At 58.8% G+C, this 24,456-nt stretch overlaps 2 protein-coding genes across 6 annotated transcripts in view; both read right to left on the reverse strand.

Annotated features, from left to right (window-relative positions):
- Positions 1 to 7,212, reverse strand: part of TTLL8 (tubulin tyrosine ligase like 8) — a 49,059-nt gene extending 41,847 nt beyond the window's left edge. For both annotated transcript variants that reach the window (XM_032416286.1, XM_032416284.1), the window contains exon 1: positions 7,143 to 7,212. The gene's annotated coding sequence lies outside the window, so the exon portion shown is untranslated. The remainder of the gene's footprint in view (positions 1 to 7,142) is intronic.
- MLC1 (modulator of VRAC current 1) lies at positions 449 to 22,477 on the reverse strand. Of its 4 annotated transcripts, none has more exons than XM_032416289.1 (12): positions 21,991 to 22,477; positions 21,427 to 21,735; positions 20,023 to 20,112; positions 18,939 to 18,992; positions 17,772 to 17,873; positions 11,413 to 11,511; positions 10,948 to 11,019; positions 10,021 to 10,137; positions 7,816 to 7,872; positions 7,143 to 7,265; positions 3,633 to 3,785; positions 450 to 2,501 (listed from the first exon to the last, which is right to left on the reverse strand). In XM_032416289.1, the coding sequence occupies exons 2-12, from the start codon at positions 21,604 to 21,606 to the stop codon at positions 2,427 to 2,429; spliced, it is 1,122 nt and encodes a 373-aa protein (XP_032272180.1). In that variant the 5' UTR covers positions 21,607 to 21,735; positions 21,991 to 22,477; the 3' UTR covers positions 450 to 2,426. The 4 variants fall into 4 exon arrangements, with proteins under 4 accessions (XP_032272182.1, XP_032272180.1, XP_032272179.1 ...); XM_032416288.1 differs by having other exon boundaries at positions 21,427 to 21,794; XM_032416291.1 differs by lacking the exon at positions 21,427 to 21,735 and having other exon boundaries at positions 449 to 2,501.
- Positions 22,478 to 24,456: the final 1,979 nt, after the last annotated feature.

A 24,456-nucleotide genomic window follows, 5' to 3' on the forward strand; every position in this document is an offset into this window, starting at 1 on the left:
GGGAGCAGAGACGGAGAGCGCAGTCCCTGGGGTGGTGATGCCAGGCGGGAGCTGTGCACTGGGTGTCCCCTCGTGGGCCGTGGGCAATCAGGGCGAGCGGGGCAGCTTTACCGTCCCACGGAGGAACCCGAGGTGGCCTTGGTGTCTCTGGGGTCATTCATGGGGGCCTGTGCCGCCACCCCGCGAGTTCCAGGTGCACCCAGGGTTCCACGCCAGCCAAAGTTCCTGAGCCCTTTGCGTCCTTCTTCCTCCCTGCCTCTTTGTGGAGGGAGGGGAGCGTAGGAAAGACCCACCCATCCTATTAATGCCTTTGCTCCCAGTAAATTTTGGAAACCTATTATCTTTATTTGGTTTTAAATCATCTTTATTTTGCACTTAACTTCCCAAGATAACCCAAAAGTGAGGTTCTGCTCTCACTCTGCATTAGCTGGGGGGGGGGGGCAGTTCCCCTGGGCAGGGAGGGGTCTTTGTGCCCCTTTCCAGTCTTCACTAGCAAGCGCTCACCAGTCCCCACCTCCACGTGGCCTCACATAAATCACAAAATAAAGGATGGTCCTCACCTCCACCAGCCCTCCTGTGCTTTACCTCTCTTTTTCAGAACCTGGGCAAAGAGATCCCTGAGAGACCCAAAATGAAAGAGGCCGCATTTACATGTTAGCGTTTATTGCTCAGGAGATACTAAACAACATCAGACGAAAATGAAAGTGGACAGACAGAATTATAAATGTCTAAAACCCCACTTGCCTGGGTTTCTCAAGCTCTCTGAAATAAAGTACAAGCCAGTGCTAAGCCCCCAGGCGTCTAATTCCGTCTCTAAGACTCAGACTTTCTGTCCCCAGGACATCAGCATGGCCTATGCTACTTCTCTGGCTCCCGTCCCAGGCTGCTGAGCAGATCCCCCTGGCCTCCCTGCGCGGAGGCCGCAGGAAGGGGAGGGGACCTGGACTGCGGCAGGGGGCGCGCACGTGTGCGTGAACAGGCTATCACTGCCATTCGGAGGACAGTCCCCCTCTCCCGTGTCTCACCTGCTTCCCTCCTGTTTCAAAATGACCCAGCTCGTCATGAGTGCACGTGAATACGGGCAGCCAGTCACTTGGGCTCAGAAATGAGAAACCAGGGAGGACCCTGGAATCCACACCTAGGTCTACACCCAGCCAGCCCCAGGCAGCCCTCACTAATGGGCTACCTCAGCTCAGCAAAGAGCAAACGTCGGCACCTTTCAGCAGCGCAGAGCGCTGCCCGCTCCTTTTACAGGGAGAAGAGGTGGGTAGCCTTGTGAATGAAAGCACGGCCCCAAGACAGTTCCTGGAACACTTTCAGAAGGTGCTCCCAGCTCACTGGGGATTTATCAGCGCCCGTACCAATTGGGAAAAGCTAACTGTGCTTCCAGAAATTCGGGTATACTCGGGGACGAGGAGATGGCACACAAACTAATTTGGGGCCATGACTTTAACTAAAGCAGATGTTATTCTCACACCCACCCTGTCTCTGCTGTTGGGCAGGGGGCAGTGACAGACGGAGGAGACCCCCGGCCTGGGCCTGACCTCAGGTGAGTAAGGTTAGGAAATGGACTGGGCTGGGGCCTGCATGGAGACGACCCTGTGAGGGTTCCAGGGGCATCCGTCTGGTATCTTGAGCATGGTAATGGGAGTGGAGGCAGAACCCATGACAGGAGGGAGGGACCCACCGCACCCGCATCACCAAGGCCAATGGGACCGGGAAATGGAGCCCAGCTTTTCCAAGCCTTGGACGTGGCCCCACCACAAAGAACACCGAGCTGTGGCAGTGGCTAGGGCCACGCTAGCGTAGAAAGCCCCTGGTGCAAGTGCAGACGGCCAGTGCTGATGCGGGTCTCTGCACACCGGGCAGGACAGGCACCAGCACCACGGAGCAGGCAGGGTCCTTCCGGAATGACCGGGTCAGGTACCGAGAGAGGGCCGGCATCTGGGCACGTGGGCTTCACAGAGGGACAGCTGTGGGTGTGGGGCTGCCGTGTGCCCACAGCCCTGGGGACGAGGGGCCCCCTGGTTGCGGGGACACGACAGGAACATACAGCTGTGCTCTCTTGTCAGAAGCAGTGCTGGGCTCTGGTCCAGGCGCATCTCAGGAGAGAAACTCCGTAAGACCCGTGTGGGGCTGTCTGCTCAACGGGAACAGGCCAGGGAAGCCGGCCAGGGGCCGGAGGAGCAGAAGGGGGCTGTCCACACATCCGAGCCCACATATCAGCCCGAGAGGGTCTGGCTCCGCACGAGCCCGGCCTCACCTGCAGGCCCCACTGCTTGCGAGGTGGTGCCTCGGGAGCCAGGAACCGGCAGACTGGTAAGCAGAATTAAACTACTCTATGAAAACGCCACTTGCAGCCTGGCCTGGTTAGATGGTGGTAGCCAGGCCGGGCCTGCTTCTGCCTCGGTCTCCCTGCCCCACGCTCACTGCGCCATCTGCACCACGACAGCCCTCCACGCTTTCTCCTTGTCGAACTCCTTCAGGGGGCTTCTGGACACCTGTGGCCAAACAGGCAGAGTGTCATTTCTCCTGCCCCCACCCCCACCCCGCGGCAGCAGGCAGGCGGGAACCTGTTACCTTGAGAGCTTTTCTCAGCCTGTGACAGCATAGGAAACAGCCCTGGACTCCTGGGAGGGGGCACACGGACGTCCCTGCCCCTCTGCCACCCACGTCCCCCCAGGAATGCAGCCTGGACAGGGGTGGGCTCTGGGGTAGGTGGGGGGCTGCCATGAGCCTCTGCCTGACCTCTGAGGACACAGGGGCTGCATCCCAGCAGCAGACAGAGAAGCATCTGCATACAGTAGGTGCCCAATAAATACTCCCCGACAGGGCAAGGATAGACACCACGGGGCGGGGTGAGGGCCTCCAAGCTCTTCCTGGGGGCAGGGGACCGGCGCCCCCACACAGAAGGGGCCTGTCAGCCAGGGAAGGAGAAGGCTTGAGGCCGAGGTCCCCACACAGGAACGGGGAGGCCAGCTGCTGGGCCCTGAGCCTCTGGACCTGCTCTTCTGGAACCCGGTGGGAGGTCTCATTCACCAGACTCAGCGCATTGCTGTCCCCACCCAGAACCAGGTGGGTCTCCTACAGGGCCTGGGGGAAACGCCGACCCGCGGGAGACCAGCCGTCACCGGTAAAAACAAGGAGAGGACACCGTCTGCAGATCTCAGGGAAGGAAGGGGCACGGGACAGGACGGAGAGGCCGGGGCTGCTGAGCAAGGGCCGACGGCGGGAGCAGGGTCGCGCTCGCACAAAGGCCCTGGAGGACCCTGCAGCCCCGGGGCCTCCCTAGTCCACAGCTATAAACACCTCTGGGGGGCAGCTCATGGGGAGCACACTGACCCCCAGCCTTCCAGCTGTGGGGGGCAGAGTATGGTCCAGGTGGCCTTGGGCCCGACAGAGGGGCTGGCCAGGGGTCACTGATGCCACACCTGTAGAGGGCTGGGTCGCCCCCCCCCCCGAGAGGGGCCAGGGAAGGAACTTCTGTGGCCTGTGTGGGTCCTGAGCAACTTCTCGTCCACGTCTGTAGGAGTGAAACTGAAGGCGTTCAGTCCATGCTCCTTTCAGGAATGGATCTGTACGTGGGGCCACCCCATCAGCGCAGGGCGGTCACGGCGCCCAAGGCCACTCACCTCCCCCCCTGGGCGCTCCTGGCGGCCGGTGTGCGTGGCGTCCCAGGACGCGCCCAGCTTGAAGCGCACACACTGGACGACGGTGCCCGTGTTGAGGCCAGCCTGCAGCAGCAGCTCCAGCATGAGCAGCAGTGGGAGCACATCGTAGGGCTGCTGGCGAGAAGCGGGCGCTGAGCCGGGCGGCCTGCGGGGCTTCAGCACCGGCCGCGTGGGACAGGCCGCCCTCCAGCCGAGGGGCGCGACGCAGGCAGCGCCCCGGGCCCTGCGGCCTCCCGAGAGCACTCGGCTGAGTTGTGGGAATCGGTGCCAGCTACGCGCACGTCCGCTCGTAGTCGAGGGAGTCGAGAAAATCGATTCTGCTCTAAGTTCTGTTGTCCTGGGTTTAACAGATAACATGAAAACGGCCCGAAACAGCCACCAACAGAGCCCCGTGTGGTGACAGAGGGTGTCCACGTGGGGTGAAGCGACCAGGCGCGTGTGAGCAGTCTGCCCCGCGGCCCCTGGGCAGAAGCACACGGACGGCAGCCGCAGATTCTCCCGGAGCGGAGGCGGGTGGCTGCTGGAGGGAAGGGGTCTGGGGAGCGCCTGGCGCCCGCGCGGGTGATGGGAAAGCAGGCGGAGCCCCCTCCCCTTCGGCTGAGACACAAAGCAACCAAATGTTAACACAAAACTCCAGCTCCGTACAGTGTCACTGTGGAAACAGCTCTCCTCAAGTTAAGGTACAAATTTAACTACAAGCCCAGTTTAAGGAAAAAGTGCTTTCTGCCGCCAGGCAACCTGAAAACGTACACAGAAAAACAAACATGCAACAAAAGTGAGGTAACCCTGAGAAGCAGTGACGGGTAATTGGGCAAGCAGCGGCCAGCTGGTGAAGCCACCCGGCAAACGTCCACGACCAGAACAGGGCGGCACCAGACTACGTGTGAGACGTCGGGCGCAGAAATGGGCCCCGACAGGGACAGAAGCTCAGCTGTCATCAGGGCAGCATCTCAGACGGGGGCGGAGAAGGTGGGCGTTCCAGTCAACGGAAAGGCCGGCTGCCTCGTGCTCTGGGGCAAACTCCTGCCGGACGCAAGCACTAGCCTTTCCCATCACCACGGAAAATCCAGAAGCAATCAAGCAAGATACTGACAAACTTAACGACATAAACAAACAGAAACTTCCTCGGGGCGAAAATCACAGCTGCCCCGCGGAGGGCTCCCAAATCCTGGTCGAGCTCCAAGCCCCTGGAAAGTGGGCAGGGCACAGAAGCGAGTCCACCGGGAACGAGGGGTCAGCACCGCCAGGCGCAGTCCACGGCCACTCGTGTCCAGAGAGACGCCACGGCAGCCACACTGGGTGCGTGGCCTCGCCCGCATGACAAAACCGTGTGGCAAGCCTCCGTGCCAGGCTGTGGACGAGGCCAGCGCTGGGCGGGAACACGGGACCTCCTGTGAGGGGGACTCGTCACCATCTAACAGAACTACAGTCATGTCCACCCTCTGACCGGCAGTCCCTCTCCGAGCTCACATCCTAACGACGCACCGCACAGACCCAAAACCTCCTGTGAGCACTGAGTTGTTCCTCTCAGCAGATGGCTGGGAGCGGCCCATCCCCGCCCCGACGTCATTGTGCGCACGCGTCATGAAGACACGGGAGAGCTCCCAGCCTGGGTGGTACAGACAGAAAAGGTTACATTTGAGCACTTTTCCAACACACAGCCACGCCCAGAAAAGGGGTTACTTCATCGAGCAAGCGAGGCCACCTCCTAAGTGGGGCCGAGGAGGCTGCAGGCTTTCTCGCAGGGGTGCTGCCGCTGGTGGCCCTGGTGATGGGCCTGCGAGCATTTGACATGTGTTATAAGATAAAACAGTAAACACGTTCAATGTTATCAGGAAACAAGATTTTTGGAGAAAGAGAAAAGGGATACAAATATAAAATAACACAAGTTAACAAAACCCAAGTACATACATTTTGAATTCAGGATCTTTAAAATCTAGATTTCTCAGCTCTGTCCACTGAAGAGGCTTAGAAGCAATGATGCCCCAGCATGAATGAGCGCACAGAGCCCCCAGGTCCTGACTTGTGTGTATGGTCCCCTCTGACAGGGCCTGGGATCGCCAGGGGCAGGGGGCAGGACGAGGTGACTGCGAGCAGGGGCTCCCTCTGGCCATGGCTGGGCTAGCTCGGGCACCGGAGAAAAATGGCTGCAGCACCGTACAAATAATGAAAGCCCGTGTGTCCTCGGTGGCACTCAGAAGGAAAGGGCACCACCGGTCACACCGCGTGCCAGCTCATTGGGGATGCGGGACACGAGAGCCAGGCATCTGTCACCTTTCTTCACCCCTCAGTGTAAAACAACGGCTCGGGCAAGGCCAGCCGCCAGGGCCAAGCCCATGCGAGGTGCTGGGACGCGGCATCTGCAGGTCACACAGCGGTCACGGTTATTTCCTTCCTGCGAGAGCCCCACCCCCCCACCCCAGCACACCGGCAGCTGCTGCCAAACCAGGCGGGAGGTGACCACATGTGGTCCTGACCCCACTCCCACTGGCACCATGGGAAACAGATCCACACATGGGACCTTCTCCCAGACACGTGGCCTGGACCCCAAAACGTCAGTGTCACGGGGGAAGAGGTGGGGACTGTGCTGAATCGAGAGACTTGAGGGCAAGTTGTGGCCCTCGGCTGGGCCCTGCTCTGAAAGCTTCGGCCATGAGGCACGCTCTTGGGACGGTCCGTGCGCAGGCTGAAGGCGACACTGCGTGGGGCCGTGGGGAGTCGGAAGCAGCCCCCTGGGAAACGCTGAAGTGTTTACGGGGAAGGGTCCCGTGGTCGGACACCTGCCACTCCCTTTCAGAGGCTTCCCAGAAGCGACACGCATGTGTGCTCCCAGCCGTCAGTGTAAACACGCGTGTACAAACAACACGTAAACTGCTGGGGAATCTTGGTGTTTACTGCAGGATTCTTTCCGTTTTTCTGTATATTTGAAACTTCTCATGATAAACATTTGGGAGCAAATACCACACGTACGGGTAACAAGGCAAGGTATCTAAGCGATAAGCCTAGTGCCGTGTGTCTGAGCCCGCGGAGAGACTCTAGAAAAGTCCTAGTTATAGGAGTGTTCATATGTGAAAAGGCTCTCAATTCTCCTCAAATTTATCTATAAACCTAACAGGATTCCAACAGAAATTCCAACAAGGTTGTCATACGCCGAGATGAAGAGTAGATTCTACAGCGAGCCTGGAGGCCCCACGAGCACCGAGAGGAAGGGGTGTCCAGGCGGGCTGTGAGACCGGGCAGAATAGCCCACGCTTAGAAAAAGAGGCAGCCTGCGCGGAGCAGGGCTGGGGCGTCACGGGCAAGAGAGCGGAGCACAGACCCCTGGCTGCCAGAGGGAAGAAGGCAGGTGCAGCTCAGGCCGCAGGCGGGAGCGGCTCCGGCAGGTCGGACGCTCGGCCGGGCCACCCGTCCTGGGCGACTCCTCCCCCGGGCAGCGACACCACGTCCACACGGAGTTCCCAGGACACATACCTCGATGGTCGGCGGGTAATCTTTGAAGAGCTCCAGGATTCTCATGATGCTGAACGACAGGTACCCAGAGGCAGTGAACAGCAGCGGGGACGTGAGGCTGCAGATGGCGATCAGCACCTCCACCTGATGGAAGCAGACGCGAGCTCTGTTCCAGCCGGCCCGCCGGGCCTGGCAGCCGCGGCCTGCACCGGCGCCGCTCCACATCTGCGTCTGGGTTCTGCCTGAGGCTCCCGTGAACCCCAAGCGCGGCTTGTGTCCCGCGAGTTCCCCCAACTTCTACACAAGTATCCCCTCTGTGGGGAGGGTGACGCGCGCAGATGGCCTCTCCCCGCCGCCCTCGCCAAACCCCGTGCCCGTCGGACAACGGTGCCGGCTGGTCCGGGGCGCACGGCACCCGGGTGCTGCAGAGTACGAATGCGGGGCGATCGGGCTGACTGGGCAGCTGCCCCTGTCAGCCAGTGGACCGCCTGACAGGACGCAGGGACGCAGGCTGAGGCTGGCGGGCCGCGTCCCCCTCCCTTTGCTGCGTCCCAGGACTCTCTCCTGACTCTCCACCTGTTTCCACAGGCAGTCCGCCCTCGTTTAACGGCTGTGGGGCTGTGGCCGGGGGCGCGAGCCCGTCACGTGGCAGCCGGGAAGGGGGCCGGGCACCTGGGGACAGGGCCTCACTCACCAGGCACTTGCTGGGATACTCGGCTGTGACGTGACTGGCAATGGCACTCGGAAAACACTAGGAGGAAAGAAAACACGCCTCAGAGGGGATGGCTGAGCAGGTCAGCTCCGGCACGGGCTCTCCTCTTTCGAGGGGCGGCATCCTCGGGGCCAGTGGGGCTGGGACGGGTCGGGCGGAAGCGAGGTGGCCTCCCCGAGGCCGCAGAGAAGCTGGAGGAGCCGCCCCAGGATCGCTCCACCGGCCGAGATGGGCCGCCTGCCCTCCGCAGCTGTGCGCGCGCCGGCTGAGACGGAGGCGTTCTCCGGGACCCCTCAACCAGCACCCACCGGGGAACTTTCACACGGATTCCACAGCGCTGCCCGTGTCCAGAGCCTCCCGATTGCCCCGATAATGTCCTGTCATAGGCGCTCTTTGTTCCCGGCTCGGGACGCAATCAGTGACCCTGGTTTGCGTTTAGAGTCTCCTTGACCAGAGACCCTCGTCCTCCGGCCGACGCGGGGGTTTCTGAAGAGCACAGCAGCGGGCTGCAGAGTGGCCTCGGCCGGGTCGACTCAGGGAGCCCCGGGACCAGCCACCACGCTGACCCTGCCCCACTGCACAGCACCCCTGCCCCTTTGCAGCTGACACAGGTCTGCTGCGTCCTACTGGATGGGACTGGTTTACTCTCACGCAATCCCGGTCACGCAATCCCAGCACAGAGAAGCACGGCAGGAGGACGCGTCCTTCCCGAGGAGCCCGGTGCTGGCCCACTCAGCCCGCTGAACCCGCGGCCCCAAGTGTGTCCGAGCTCTACTTGCCCAGCCACACGCCCGCACAGGAAACAACCATGCCCTGCGTGGGAGCGGCTCGGACCCCTGGACACGGAGGGCTCGGGCTGAGGCTGGGCGGGACACGGTAGGCTCCACAGCGGGAGGACTGAGAGGGGAGCAGCACTCTGAAGGTGCCGGCGTGGGCACGACAGGGGAGCCCTGTGGGGCCGGGGCGTGGGCATGGCTCAGGGGTGGGTGGGCCGGGCCACCAGCCTGCTCCTCTAAGGAGCGTAGGGGCGGAGGTGTTCCAACAAGCTCTCTGGCTGGAAGCAGGGGGCACTGTGGGTGCGGAGCAGACAGTTAGGAAGAGCCTCGGTGGCCCCAACAAGCCAAGAGTGGGGCTCAGGTTTGCTGGTGGCTCCTCCAGCCCCAGGCCCCGGACTGGCAGGAGACCAGCCGTGGCGGCGGGCTGTTCCCACACACATAGCCCGCCCAGGGATGCTGCAGGGACAGGCTCTCAGCCAGGCCCCAAGCCCTGGACCCCTGCCTGGTCTACGACTGGCCTCTCCCATTCCCGGACCACCCCTGGATCCTTTCCTCTCCCCGCGCCCCCCCCCCCCGCCCCTGGCCAGTTCTTCCACAGCTGGGGAGAAGGCCCAGGGAGGCCACGTCCTCTGTGATGTGTGGTCACCGAGCATGTCAACGGGGCTGCTCAGGCGAGTCTCTTCTCCACCACCGTTAGGGGGGTGTTAGGTCTCTGTGCTCAATAGCCCGAGGCTGTAATCCCAGGTCCTCCCAGGTAACACACGCAGCTGTGCTCCAGGTCGGGGCAGACCCGAGGCACGCTCTCCTCTCCGCAAGCCCCACTGTGTACCAGCAACCAGTGGCCAGGTGCGTGGCTCCGGCCATGTCCTCTCTCTCCCCGGGCTCCAGTCCTCGGGGAGCACGGCGGCTGGTTCCCAGGGCTCAGCGAGGTTGGGCACAGGTGCCCACGGTGTTGCTCTGAGCCCTGGGACGCAGCAGGAGTCCAGCCCTGGCGTCTGGAGGAGACACCAGTCCCGGCCTTCCTGCGGCTGAATGCACAGCCCGTCTGGCAGCACCAGGAAGAAGAGCACGAGGACGAGGCCAGGGATGCTCACTGCGTCCTGTCCGCTCACACGGGATGGCCCTGGACAGCAGCGTGGGACAAACCAGCCCCTCCTGCAGGGACGCGCTGAGCAGCCCTGGGGTGACCACGCCTAGGAGCACGGGGCCTGTCACATGACGGTGGGACTGCGGGCGTGCAGGGTCGATCTCAACTGTTCCACGTGGCGGTGAGGAGCCCACACCTGCCAAGGCTGCCTGTGGCCACAAATGGGAGGTGCTGGGCATTTCAGTTCAACACTGAGCAATGTTAACTTCGGTAAGTGACGACAGAATTGCTCATCAGACGATGAGGTCCCCAGGGTGTACTCACGGCCACTAAGATCCAAAAGAACGTCACTGAGAGGTGCGGCCCCGAGACAGCGTCATCCACGTTCAGAGCGATGACCCCACCCAGGACGGCAGAGACACCGGCAATCACCTCGATGACCTGGGGGGCAGAGCAGCAGGCGGGGTCACCCAGGGAAGGCGTGTCGTGTGCGGCAGGTGGACAGGGGGCGTGAAGAGACTGTTCCAAGAGCTCAGGGCAAAGGAGCCAACATGTTGAAATGCTGACAATAACCTCTAAGAGAACATCGAAAAATGCCTAGTTTCCAATTCAAAATTAGTGGGAAAAGGGAAAAAGCAGAAGGAGGGATGACACTCCCACCAATTCAAAGGCAGGCAGGAAAGGCGGCAGAAGGCAAAGAAGCTAGAAAACAGAGAGGTGGCAAAACTCAGTATAAACGTGGCAGTGCGGTGACGCAGGCCCCACGTGAGGGTCTGCGTCCACGAAGCCACACAGAGGGTGGCAGTCCCGGGCTGCTGACAGAAGCGCCCCCAAACACAAGCGGAGCTGAGCGTCGGGGCAGGAAGACACAGCCCGCGGGCCCAACCGCTGACCCAGTCAACACAGACTTTACGGCCAGCACCTGCAGCAGATGCAGGGTCGCTAAGCGACACGAGAACGAAACTTGTACGTGTCTGGGGACACGGCTCCAAATCCCAGCCAAAAGCTCCAGAGCCAAAGCAGAAACGAGGAACGCCACGCTCAGAGCGGGGGGTTATCAGAACAAGTCTGGGAATACAGGCAACCAGAGGGGGTGGCCACGTCACCTACCCTTCCAACCAGGACCCTCCTGGCAGGAAGAGGGTGAACTTAAGGACTCCCTGGGGACACAGGGTCACTCAGGACGCTGTGTCATCATGGACCTCCCCCATGTAAAGGAAAATAACAGGCAGAGAGGAAAGATTATCTTACTGAGTAGGACTTCAGGACCCGGGCAGGAAATGCCACTTCATACAGAATGTTGGTGCTATCCGGCATGGGACCCTGAAAGGAAACAACACGTTTGGTCTGGTGACTTCACAGGTGCCGCGGGGGGGCGGGGGGTGCACCCCAGGTGAGCTGCCGCCCCTGCTCTCGGCACCAGCTGGCTGTGCTCTGAGTTCAGATGTTCTCCCTGCCTGTGAAAACGGGATTAACCGCTGCAGTCCTGGTGCTCAAGGTGACACGCTCAGCGGACTTGGTCTCTCTATGGGAAACGCTGGGCTCTGGACCAGAATCACACGATGGGGAGGTCGTGTTGCATCTTCCACTTTGCCTCCCTGAGGCCATGAGCCTCGTGACTCCCTGGAGATGTGGGGCTGCATGGGGTGCCCTGGGGCAGCCTACCCTCCTGCGGACCCGTGCTCTGTGCCCCATGCAGCACAGGGCTGGACCCACCTTCTGCTTACAATGCACCTCGCTCGACCGTGCTGAGATGATCACCGTGGCCGCCATGAAAAGCTCCAACAGAAGGAGCAGAATCAGATTAAAATTTATCTGCCAAAAGAGAACACATATGTCTATGAAACAGGCTCTTTTCACTTTTATTCTGTAAATGTAGACAATCCCACGGACAGGTTTAGAAGTCTGTTCAAAGCTCCGGGCAGCTTTTCCTGTCAAAGGCCAGATGCTAGGCCCGGGGGCCTCACACCCCCTCTGACTCTGAGTCTCTCTCTCTAAACCATTCTTAGCCCAAAGGCTGGCTTTGGCCGTTGAGCTGTAGTCTGCTGATCCCTGATCTAAACCTTCCTTAGTGGTTTGCCCCTCCTGGGTATTTAAAGATACAAAAACTTAAGTTCATATCAGTGAGCCTTTACACAGCTCTATGTATAATTGCCAAAAACTGAAGAGACCGGGGCCTTGGGGGTGGTAGAACTGTTCCATATCTTGATTGTGTTGGCAATTATAGGAATCTATACCTCTGTTAATAACCATAGAACAAAATGCTAAAAAAAAAGAAAAAAAAAGTTAATTTAACTGTAGGGTATGCAAACTAGCCAACCCAGAGCCCCGGCCCACCACCCCCTCTGTGGGGCTCCCACCCTCGGGGCCTCCCTCACCTGCTCCCACCACCCAGGGCAGGTGCCCGACAACCAGGGGAGCCCGGGAACCCGTGGTCGGTATTCACGCAGGCCATTCCTAAGCCTGTTCACCTGCCTTGTCTGTTCCTTCCTGCGGAAACCACAGGAATGGCTCCTGCCCTTGTCCCCCTCCCGCTCTGCCTGCTGGTGCTTCCCCCAGCGGCCCCCAGCCTGGGCACGGCGTGCCCCCTCCTCCTGGGGGCTGTGAGTGATAAGCTATCTTCCCGATGGCGGCCGTCTCCTGGTCACAGGCCTCAGCACACCTGAGTGATAATAAAACCTACGTTTAAAATCAGATGAAATTAATATGTTTGATCTACAGAACCCTACATGCAAAATAAAACAGAGAACGTTTGTTCTTTTATAGTATTTGGTGGAACGCTAACAAAAAACTGACCATCTATTAAGCCACAAAATAAAGCTTGGTAAATTCCAAAGAAACTACACTACAGCTTGTGCGTTCTGACCATAACAATAACATCAGAAAACACCAACAAATGGAAGACTTTAAAAAATAATCCCATGGACTGTTTCATCAGGTTCCTGGCAAGAAGCCCAGGGACAGCCACAAGGAGGGACTGGAGGAAGTTCAACCAGAGGAGCCGGAACCACGGGAAACCTACCAGGGTGGCGCGACAAGTGAGGACCCAGGAGGGAGGGAGTGGCCGTGAGAGGGACCCAGCCCCCATCCCACCACACCGCGGAGGGCTCGGACACACTAACCACTCGCTAACGTTCTGTCTCCCTCTGTCACGGGCACACGTGCCACCTCCCTGGCACAGACAGGGAGGCAGTGCATGGGAAGTGGGTCTGGAGGGGCAAAGCAGGAAACGTGCAAACACCTAGAACCAAACAAGGATGAAATGCTACATGTCAAATCTGGGATGCAGCTAAGCCGGAGATGCAGCTAATCTGGGCTGCCAGCTCACCACGGACACAGCACACCGAGCCCCCCGCCAGCTGACCCAGAAGCAGCCCTGGAGACACGGGAATGACGGCCACCAGTAAACAGAACAGCAGCCACAAACAAACCAAAGAAGAGCTCGTTCATTGCGAAGATTAATAAGGTAGATATAATAAAGACATAAATGGAATTCTGGAACAAAAATGAGAAATTCTAGATAGCACACATAAAATAGTGAGCAATTTACAAGCTACTACATGCTCATAATTTTGAAAAACTGCATGATATGGAGAAATTTTTGATCAAAAGAGAAAAGCCAAACTTTGGCACAAGAAGAAACAGAACTTCGATGCTAATAATGACATCCTCCCTCGGCAACGGCTCTGGGGGGAGACTCTACAGGTAAGTTCTACCCAACCTTCAAGAAGCCGTTTGCCCTATCACGTTGTTCCTCAACACGGAAGAGATCAGTGCTGCCTAGTTTACTTTATGGCCCAGTGGCAGAAGGAAACCTAGGCCCATCTCACCAGGTGATGCAGAAATCCTAAACACAGTACCAGCTATATATCTGAATATCTACAAAAACACCGTTGTCATCAGGGGAGGTTTATTCCAGGAAAGAAAGGCTCAACACCAGAAAAATCTATCCATCTAATAAATAAACTAAGCGAGGAAAGATCATCTTACATATGCAAAATTTAACTATTAAACTTCAACTCCTGTTTATATTTTTAAAATGGAAAAACTCATGGTAAACCAGCACTTAAAGAAAACATTATTAACTTGGCGAGAGTTACACATCAAAACTATAACAGAGACTCTTTGGATGCAACTCATGTGGGGTCAGGAATAAGACAGAGACGCCCCACTCTTTCCTGCCACAGCTCCACAGAAAGAAAGAGCCAGCCGGCGGGAGGACTGAGGGGATGCTCGCAGGTGACGTGCTCACCTGCACAGAAAAACCCATACAACCCACAAAAACTGTGAAGAATAAGAGAGTTCAGCAAAGTTTCCAGACACGAAATCAACTGATGAAAGACCCTTCTTATTTAAAAACTGGTACCATTTGGCTCAGTCGTTAAGCATCTGCCTTCGGCTCGGGTCGTGATCCCAGGGTCCTGGGATCGAGCCCCGCATCGGGCTCCCTGCTCCACGGGAGGCCTGCTTCTCCCTCTCCCACTCCCCTTGCTTGTGTACCCTCTCTCACTGTCTCTCTCTCTGTCAAATAAATAAATAAAATCTTTAAAAAAATAAAAAATAAAAACTGGTACTGTTTGAACATTCACCTAAGTGAATATTCAGCAGCAAAGGTCAATCTCTTGGCTGATTATGTGGGACGCTGTTGCTTGGGGAACCTGGGGAGGGGCACACGGGAACTCTCCTACTATTTGTGCAAATTATTTTGAGTCTTAAAATATTTCAAAATAAAGAAAAAAATTAACTCAATCCCCTGTTTCTATACTCCAATAATCCATCTGAAAATATCATTTAAGAAATAAGACACCCTACTAGCAACAAAATCTGTAAATGATGTAGGGATTACTTGACCAAGAATACACAAAACACTGAGGCCCTAAGACAGGACCCGGAAGATGACCTGAATACATGGAGGGACCACGGAGGCTCTTGCCCAGGATGATTAACATAACAAAGATGTTACTTGTCACAAAATTATTTTATAAACTTAAAATGATCATAATGCAATCCCAGGTGCAGCTGTGGAGGAACTCGATAAACCTGTTGTGAAGTATCCTTGAAGTCCGAGAGCTTGGCTTTGAAGGACGGGGAGGGGAGCGTGCCCCACGGACAGACAGGGCAGGGCGCAAGTCCTGGGCTCGAGGAGAGAAGGACAACCTCAATTTACCGATTTCCCAGTGGGCCGAGGGCGAGACCGGGCAGCTGTCGGGCAGGAAGCTCAGGAGGTCAGCAGAGAACCAGGTGCTCAGGAGCAGCGGGGATGAGACCAGGGAAGAGAAGTAACAAGCAGCTGCCACTGGGGAGCTCCCTGGGGCACAGCAGACCATTGGTGATGCCAGACGCAGGGCAGCTCGTGGGATCTGAGAAGCCTGAGCAGGCAGGGAGGGCAAGGGCCGGGCCGCTCCTGTGCGCACAAAGGCAGAGCATGCTCCTTGGAGTAGGAGACCCCATAGAAACGCGTGGGCATGCCCCACTCACGGCAGCCGAGCCACCTGGATCCACCCCTGAAGAATGCTGGGGAGACGGTGCCCCACCGAGGACACGGCGCAGACTCACAGGGAGCTGGATGGGGGACGGCGGGGAACAGATGGGCTCTCCTGCATACACCGTGTGGGGACATCAAGATGTGCTCACCCAGGGCCCGGCGCAGCAGGGACGAGGCGTGTGGGAGCCCCAGACATCATGTCCCTCCCGTGGCTTCCTATTTCCGCGTGCGTCTGTGTGTGCACACATGTGTGCCCATGTGTCTGTGTGTGCCCGTGTGCGTGCGTACATGTGTGTGCGCACGTGTATGTGTGCGTGCGCATGCATGTGTGTGCACACGTGTGCTTATGTGTGCACGTGTATGTGTGCATGTGTGTGCGCATGTGTCTGTGTGTGCCCGTGTGTGTGCATACGTGTGTGCACACGTGTATGTGCGTGCGCATGCATGTGTGCGCGCACGTGTTTGTGTGTGCCTGTGTGTGCACGTGTGTGCGCATGTGTCTGTGTGTGCCCATGCGTGCATACATGTGTGTGCGCACGTGTGTTTGCGAGTGCATGCACTTGTGTGTGTGTGCGCGCATGCACGTGTGTTGTGCGCACGCACGTGTCTGTGTGCGTGCATATGCATGTGTGTGTGCACGTGTGTTTGTGTGTGCACGTGTATGTGTGCCTGTGTGCGCACGTGTGTGCGCACGTATGTGTGTGCCATGTGCGTGTGTACGTGTTTGCGTGTGCATGCACTTGTGTGTGCATGTGTGCACACGCACGTGTATGTGTGTGTGCATGCACGAGTGCGTATTCATGCACACACGCATCCCCAGACACTGACGGTTCAGGCGTTAGAGCACGTGTCCTCAGTACCACGAACAGCACTTGCAGTGCGCTGTGGCTTGACCCTCACGTGCCAGGAGCCCCCCGAGGGCCTGGTTACCCGTGATTCCTGTGCGCTGGCCGGGCTGGGGCGGCGACTGGAGTTCCAGCTCCAGGACGGGCGGCGTCGCAGCCACTGGCCACGCTGGAGCAGAAGGCTGGGTGGCGTGGGGCTCTCCGCCTCCATCTACCCAGTCTGTGTATTTGGGGGCACTGTCCAGGGAACGGACACCAAGTTTCTGTTTAGGTTCGGGGTTTTGGGCACCAGACCCACGGCTGCCAGAGCCACGCTTCCTGGCCGAGTGCGCACACGTTTCCCTGGGGTCTGCACTGTCGGGGGGGGTGTGCACGGAGTCCCCGTGTGTGTGCTCCTCAACATACCGGCAGACGCCAGACTGTTTCCAAAGGGCATGAGAGTCGTCCCAGATGGGAGGCAGGCTCCTTCTGCCTTCCATGGCTTCTGCCCTGCGATGCTGGAGACGGCATCTCCCTGTGGTTTCCTTGACCCCCTCTGACTGCAGCAAGGCTGAGTGCCTCCAGCCACCTGGGGCACTGTGCTTTCCTCCTTCACCCATGGATCCACAGCGGGAGCGCCCCATATGCCCTGGGAGGGGTCCCCCTTGCAGCATGAGCTCCTGTGTCTGTCCTGGCCGGGCTCCAGCAGCACCAGCAAGTCCCACATCCAGGGCTGCAGTCTGCACGTGTGGGGCTGGTCCGGGCCGGCCCGGGCGGCGGGGGCTCCCCTGCCTTCTGGGGACGGCTGTTTAAGAAGTCCTGGTTGTGGGGTGAGTCCCCAGGTGCTGTCCAGGGGGCTGCCGTCCCTGGGCCTTGGTCACGATACGTGCTGGGTCCTGCCACCATCGAGAGGCGCCCCCACACGCACCTAGTGGGACTGATTTAATGAAGACGCCCTGGTTCTCAGTAAGACTTTATGATTATGATTCTCGACAGATCAGCCTCGCAAACCTTCTGATTTATTCCCAGGAACTTCATGCTTATCTCTGTAAAATGATTTCTGTATTTAAATTACTTTTCCAAAATGTTCTGTTGCTGGCCCAATTGTTGTACGCTGATTTTCACGCCCAGCGACCTTGCTACGTGCGCTGAATTTAAGGTAAAGTCAGCGGGAATGCCCTCGTCTGCAGATAATGGTGACAGGAGTGTCCCTCCCAGGTCCAGGGGAGCGTGTTCATGTTTCTGCCTCAGGGGCATGGCTGACACTTCCTCAGGCCCACCCCATCCTCTTCCTGACCTTGAGAGAAAGGAGTTCAACATTTCCCATAAAACAAGGCTTTTCTGTTTGTTTTTTTGAGGTATCTCTGATGAGTCCTCTTTCGTAGGAGACTCTTCTCTTCTGGTATCATCGCTTAAATGGGAAGGTTTTTCCACTTTTCTTAGCTGTACACAAAGTAACAGTGCACCCTCCAATCAACAGCATCACAGATTTGATGAAATACGTGGTAAAAAAGACATTCAAGATGTTATCGACAAATCCATCCACTGGAATCGATGCAACAATCAAGTAAAGACCACTCTCAAAAGCATAAATAAAATTCTCAAAACTTGCTGGACTCCAGAGCTAGGACGCTCGTGTACCTACCATGTGACTACTGCACATTTCCAACCCAGCGATAGCACCCTCTCAGGCCCAGACTCAGCGGGACCAGAGCCCCCAGCACCCGTGGCAGCAGGAAGACCCACGGCCCCACCCAGGGACTCACATCTATGGCTGAGGGGTTCACCACCAGTTTGCACCCAAACCAGATCAAGCAGGTAGTGGTGATGGCGAACGTGGACACAAACAGGATCTGAAAGTTAGGGATCTGGAAAACAAGACAGGGGTCACTCTTTTTTGCATAACTAAAAAATTAAAGGTATCGTTGAACCAAATTCCAGGTCATTAATTAAAAAATCCCAAGAATATGACACATAAGAATGCGCGATGGGCGGGGGGGGGGCGTCTGGGTGGCTCAGTAGTAGAGCATCTGACTCTTGATTTCGGCTCAGGTCGTGATCTCAGGGTCATGGGATCGAGCCCCACACTCAGTGGGGAGTCTGCTTGAGATCCTCCCTTGCCCTCTGCCCCTCCACCCTCCCATGCTTGCACTCTCTCTCTCTCTCCATAAAATAAATCAATAAAACTTTAAAAACAACAACACAACTAGCCAGGGAGGATTCCCTGCAGCCCCTCGGGGTCGGGGGAGGGTACAGGAAGCCCTGTTGTGGGGGGCACAGGGGCTGCCAGCCGCAGAGGTGCACCCTTCCATGCGCATGTGCGCAAACACACGCGTGCACACACATGTACATGCACATACACGCTCTCACACACATTCACACGCACACACATGTACATGCACACACTCACACATGCACGCGTGCGCACATGTACATGCGCACACTCACATGCACACTCACACATGCGCACACGTGTACATGCACATACACACTCACACATGCACACGTGCACGCGTGTACATGCACTCACACATGCACACGCGCACACGTGTACACGCACACACGTGTACATGCACACACTCACGTATGCACACGCACACACATGTACGCGTGCACACATGTACATGCACATACACACACAAGCACATGCGTGCGCGCACATGTACATACACGCTTTCACACACATGTGCATGCGCGCACGTGTACATGCACATACACACTCTCACCCACATGCATGCACACGTGCACACATGTACGTGCACATACATGCGCTCACACATGCACACGCACACACGGGTGGGTGCCCGTCAGCCCCGCAGCGGCCTGGCCTGCTTCCCCAGCCCACGGCCTGGCTCGTCCCGCCCTCGGAGGCTCCCCAATAGCCGCGCTGCGGCCCCCACACCTGCAGAGACTGCACGGAGGCCGGGACTCACCGCACTGATGTTTCTCCGTGAAACAGCGAAGCTCACGATTGCTGAGGGAAGGCACTGAAAGGAAACCAGAGCTCCGTGAGCCAGCGGCGAGCCACCTGGCGTCCCTACCTGCAGTGCTTACGCTTCCGGAATGACCCAAGACCTGTTGGCCAAACGAGGGCCGCCCGCCGGCAGGCACAGGGCTGCTGCCAGCAATGGAAGGTCTCATGCCTTTCAAAATGATTTATTCTGGAAAAACTTTAATTTTTCTGAAGAGATGAAACGGGCTGAACGCACTTAGAGCCGGACTGTCGCCTCTACCGACTGCATAAGAGTGAGTTTGTCTTAGCTTGAGAATTACCCCAAGAGGGAAACGCATCTGTGTGTGAATAAGTGGAAATGTTCTGGAGTCCCAGAGCCCCGAGGAGGTTCTTGTTGGAGACCCTGCAGTTGATCCCCACAGAAGTGGAAGACGAGGAAAAAGGCAAGAGTGAGGGCAAGCGTGGGGTGTCAGGGCAGTGGGGAGGTGCAGGGAAGGGCACCAGCCTGGGCGTCGTGGGCCGTGCCAGGTGTCACCCCTGCGGGCACCAGGACCCCCACAGACCCCTCAAGCTATGGGGACAGAGCTTGCAAGGGTGGAGGGGAACCGGTGGGGCACGTGGCTTGTCTCCCCGGCCTGTCACTTGGAGGGTGAAGGGCACCACCAAGGATTTTGCTGTAATGTCCAGCCTAGGTCAGTGCTGCCCGGGAGCATCTGGGCCAGACATCACTGGGACCCCCAAGAACGGCCACTCCAGTGGTGACAAAGGGCCACCTAGAAGGCTCCAGAGAGAACAGCAGGGGATGGGTCAAATTCTTTCAAGGAGCTTTGTCCTAAGGGAGCAGAGACCAGGCGCCCTGCCAGCTCACGGGCAGCACGCAGCTGCTGGAAACTCAAGGGCCGTTTCCCACCCGGGGTCTGTGGCGAGAGACTCAGACGTGCATCAAATCTTACCTGAAACTAAAGTCAGCAAGTGATAGCAACACACAAATCTCAGAGCAAAGAACTCAAATGCACAACCTCAAATCCCGGTACTGAAAGGTGCGACTGAGGAGCGATGCTTACCGACCCCGCGGCACAGCGTAAGTAATCCATTTCCGAGGGAAACACGTTTCCCAAATAGAGCGAAAACCCTGAAGTCACAAGCAGACAGCTCTGCAAAACAGCAACACAGTTCAGGTGACCACTCGGGCATGCCGGGACATCAGGCGCTCGACGAGTCCTCTGACTACCACGTAACAGAACGATGCCAACGTGGACGCCGAGATCCCGCCACACCTGACTCCCCCCACTCTTTCCCCCACAGGGTCAGACTAAGGGCCTCCACATGTATTTGGGGGAGGGAGGGAGAGGCCTCTGTGGAAAGTTCAAGCAAGAAATGGCGCTTCTCCCCAGAACACACCCTCACCCCAACACGTGCAATTTCAGGAGCCTTAGCATCCCCACCCTCAGGGCCAGGCTCGGAGGCTGGGAGACAACTCCGTCCTGTGCTTTCTGCAAAGCTAATCCAAGCGGATGGCCGGGAAATGACTGCAGGGCCGAGGGCCTCCCGTCTGTGAGGGGCACCCAGGCCTCATGTCAGGCCTGGGACGTGGGAACACTGTCGAGGGCGAGGCTCTGGGTCTGGGCCGGGGGTCGTGTGTGCCCCCCTGTGATGGGAGCACAGGGGCCGGGGGCCTGGGGAACAAGGGAGACCACGAGACACACCTACGTGAGGCGGGGATGAGCAGCATTATGCGCCTTGGCCACCGGCGGCTGTGGCCAGTGCACAGAGTCCAGGGCCCGGGGGGTCGGGAGGAGGGGCTTCCTCTGCACCCCGGGCCGCTGGGGGTTCCAGTCTCAGTGGGACGGGGTCACAGCTCAGGGGAAGCCCAGTGTGGAGGGAGGGCCCTGCCTGGATCCTAGCTCTCAGCCCTGGCCACACAGAGCCCTGGGGTCCGGCCTGGAGAGAGGTGTGTCCGGTGGCCCAGCCCCAGGTGAGCCTGCTCTCGGGCCGAAATGACTCCTTCAGTGGTCAGGTGCCCACCCAAGCACGTCTGAAGGGAAAGGTCCCCGACCCCAAGCCTGCGTCCTCGGCCCCGGGGCTTCCTCCTGCTGCGGGCCCGGCTTCCCGCCTCGGAGACCCTGACCCACTCTCCAGTCTGCCAGAGGCCTGCCCTCAGGGCACAGCCCCTCCTCCCATCTGTGCAGCGCAACTCCAGCCCCCCAGGGGCACGACCCATGACCCCGCAGAGGGGCAGCACGGCCCTGGGCTGTCCCGAGCCTGGTGGAACACGGAGCAGCCCCGAGGCTGCGGGACACACTCCTGAGCTGAATCCCGAGCACACGCGCCCAGTAAGCACAGGAGCAGCCCCGAGGCTCCCCAGAAGCAGAAGCAGCCCCTGAGCCGCGCTCTCCCAGGCCGCGTGGACTCCCGGGGGCCGGCTCCCGCGGCCGACGCCTGCCCGGTCCCGGCCAGGAGCTGCTCACCCCCATCAACACGGAGAGGACCCAGGTCCTGGGGCTGAGGCACGGGGGCAGCCTCGTGGTCAGCGGGAGGTCGCTGGGCTTGGCGTCGGGGGCGTAGCTGCCGGCCTCGGGCCTGCCCCGCTCCAGGGTGGGCATGCGGTCGTAGCCGAGCTCCTCCGCGCACTGCTCCTCCCGCGTCATGGCGCCCGGGCCCCAGACACTGGCATCGGAGGCCCCGGGACAGCACCGCCTGCGGCTCGGGGTCCCCTCGTCTGCGCTCACGCCCCAGCAACGAAAGAATCGTTCATCCGGGACCACGCCGAGCCGAGCCTGGTGAAAGGAGGTGGTTTCCAGAACAGGAAATACCCTCCACACCAAATGCCGCACACCTGAAGGAAGCAAGAAGCCCCCCAGTCCTCTCCCAGGAACACGAGCCGAGCCGCCGGCAGCGCCCCCACCCGCGGCCGCCACGGCGCCTCGCTCCCGGCCCCACGCCTGCCCGGATCCCACACGCTCAGCCGCCCCGAGTGCGCACGGAGCCCCGGGGCGCAAGCGGCGCACACGCCTGGTGCAGCCCGCGCTTACCTCGGCGCCGGCGTCTGGGCTCCGCGGACTCCGCGCTTTGGGCTTCCAGCCGCGGCTATTCTGAGAGGAACAAAAGCCCGGCAGAGCCGCCCCGGAGCCGGGCCGAGGAGCGCCGCTTCCCGAATTTCAATGAGGCCCAGAGTTTCTGGGGTGGTTGTGTAAGCGCGGCGCCCCCGCCCCGGCCGCGCTCCGCTCGGTGCCGCGCAGGGCGGCGGGTCTCGGTCTGGCGGGCGTCACGGCAGAGCAGCGTCCCTCCCCGAGCTCGGAACCGGGGGCGGGGGGCGCTTGGAACAGCTTCTTGTTCGCGACCTTGGAATACACGCTCTCAGGCGGCTGGCCCCCGCTCCGGGACCCCAGAGGAAGACCCCCTTCGCGAGGGCGCACACACACGGGCACATCCCACGCGGCCGGCGTGGCCCGTGACCTGCTCGGAACCGGGCCTCCTGTTCCCGTGGCAGCCCGCGCTCCTGCGGGGCCTCTTAGTTCTGCTCCCCGAGCAAAGACAAAGGACGGGAGCAACTTGGCCCGGAGACACTGCCGCCCTGACGGTCACGGCGAGAGTCTTTGTGCACATGGAGGCCCCAAGATGGCTCGAATCCAGGCACTCTGAACAAGCAGCTCCTCAGACTGCAGATCCACATAAAGCTTCAGCAGGGCAGCGGTTTTGAATAACGAACTCTGTTGTCTTAGTTTCTCCACCAAGCAGAGACGAGAATTCTCACAAACCACAACCTGGGAAGTCAAGAAGGGGTTTTGAACAGATGGAAAAATCTCCCAAACTTCTTCACGGACTGTGTTTTGGTGAGAGATGGAGGGAGGGGCCGAGGGAGAAGGAGAGCGAATCTCCTCTTCTTATTGGAGCCCGACACGGGGCTCAATCCCACGACCCTGAGATCATGACCTGAGCCGAAACCAAGAGTCGGACGCTTAAGCGACTGCGCCACCCAGGTGCCCCTTACTGACTGTCTTCTGAATAACTGAATTAGTAGGAATCGGTCTGACCAGATTGAACCCTTCGTGTTTTCGTTTGAAGAGAAAGTCAAGCAGATTTCACCATTGCTGCGCCTTCCCAAGGCTGTTCTATAAGAAGAAATACAAACAGGCTGCCTCGAATCGGAGATGGTGGAGCAAACTCCCCGAGGCTCTGGAGTCACAGGCCCTGGAGAAGTGCTTCCTTGTTTCTGTTGGCAATACCAGTTTCCAAAACAAATCCTGTTTTCTCCCACCAACTATTGTTCCTAAAATGCCCTTCCTCCCTTTTCTGCCTGCTGAGATCCCACTCATGTTTTAACATTTTCACTGCTATTCAGCAAATGTTTACAGAGTGCAGACCAGTCCTTCCCACGCAGAGTTTACTTGCTAATGGGTGCACCGGAGTTTGTGTGCTCTGTGCGGGAAAGTAAGTCGGTGAGTCAGGGCAGCCTCAATGAGAAGCAGGCGTTTTGAGCAGACACGCACAACACCAGGAGAGGGGTCTCACAGAGAGCTGAACAGAGGTGCCACAGGTGCAAAGGTCCTGAGGTGGCCAGGCTGGAGGACAATGGGCGTAGCCATCCCGTGAGGGATGAGGCCCCTGTGGCCGTGAACACAGCCTTGGCTCCACCCGCTGTGGACACAACACAGACTCCGAGGCGGACCCTCTGGAAGGTTCTGGCACAGGAGCGTCCGGCCGCTGGGTACAGAGCAGGCTGTTGGCCAGGATGGCAGGGGAGCCCAGAGGTGGTGAGCCGTGAGCAGCTTCTGGATGGACTTGAAGTGCCCACGCAATGTGCAGTGAGGATGACGTGGGGCGAGAGGGTCAGGAGTCCGGTGTGAGCAGTGCAGGTGCAGCGTGTCTCAGCCTACGCAGAGGAGGCTGCGGTTTGCTTCTGAGGCCAAGGTGGACAGGTCTGTTGGGCATCCACATGGACCAGCTGAAGAGCCGAGTTGAAGTGTCCAGAATGCAGGGCTGATGGATACAGGGGACGGTCTCATGGATGGACACTCCTGCTGCAAACCACCCTTGTTGTCCAAGCCTCTCCTTGGCACCCCGGCAGGAAGCGCGACCGGGGCCAACAGCCTCTGCCTTGGGTACCTGTTTCCTCCCCAACCCGGGAAAACCCTGGGACCTTCCCGCTCTGGGATGCACTCCCAGTGCCGGTCTGAGATGTGGACTTCGTCGGGCTTCTGAGATGTTGGGGAAGGACGACCTTCGCAGCTCTCCAAGGGGAGTCATAACAACAGGGCATGGATGGACGAGCAACGCTCAGGCTGCCCTCGGACCTACTAAAAGGACAGCACACAGGTCACACACACACACACACCCAGGGCCCCCGGGCTTATCTGAAGGACAGCACACAGGTCCCAGCGACCCCGGGGAGCCCCGGGCTGATCTACTAAAGGTCAGTGTGAGTCACACTGACCCCAGGGCCCCCAGGCCGATCTACTGAAGGACAGCACGCAGGTCACACCGACCCCAGGGAGCCC

The sequence above is a fragment of the Phoca vitulina genome, unplaced genomic scaffold (genome assembly GCF_004348235.1).
Source record: "Phoca vitulina isolate PV1807 unplaced genomic scaffold, GSC_HSeal_1.0 scaffold19, whole genome shotgun sequence".
Classification (NCBI taxonomy): Eukaryota; Metazoa; Chordata; class Mammalia; order Carnivora; family Phocidae; genus Phoca; species Phoca vitulina.

Excerpts from the sequence above, each read along its gene's own strand:
- MLC1 (XM_032416289.1), bottom strand. The coding sequence starts at position 21,606 with ATGACGCGGGAGGAGCAGTGCGCGGAGGAGCTCGGCTACGACCGCATG. Across the intron at positions 18,993-20,022 it reads TACGCTGTGCCGCGGGGTCG|TGCCTTCCCTCAGCAATCGT; the intron begins GTAAGCATCGCT and ends GTTTCCTTTCAG. Across the intron at positions 11,020-11,412 it reads AGGTGCATTGTAAGCAGAAG|GGTCCCATGCCGGATAGCAC; the intron begins GTGGGTCCAGCC and ends GTTTCCTTTCAG.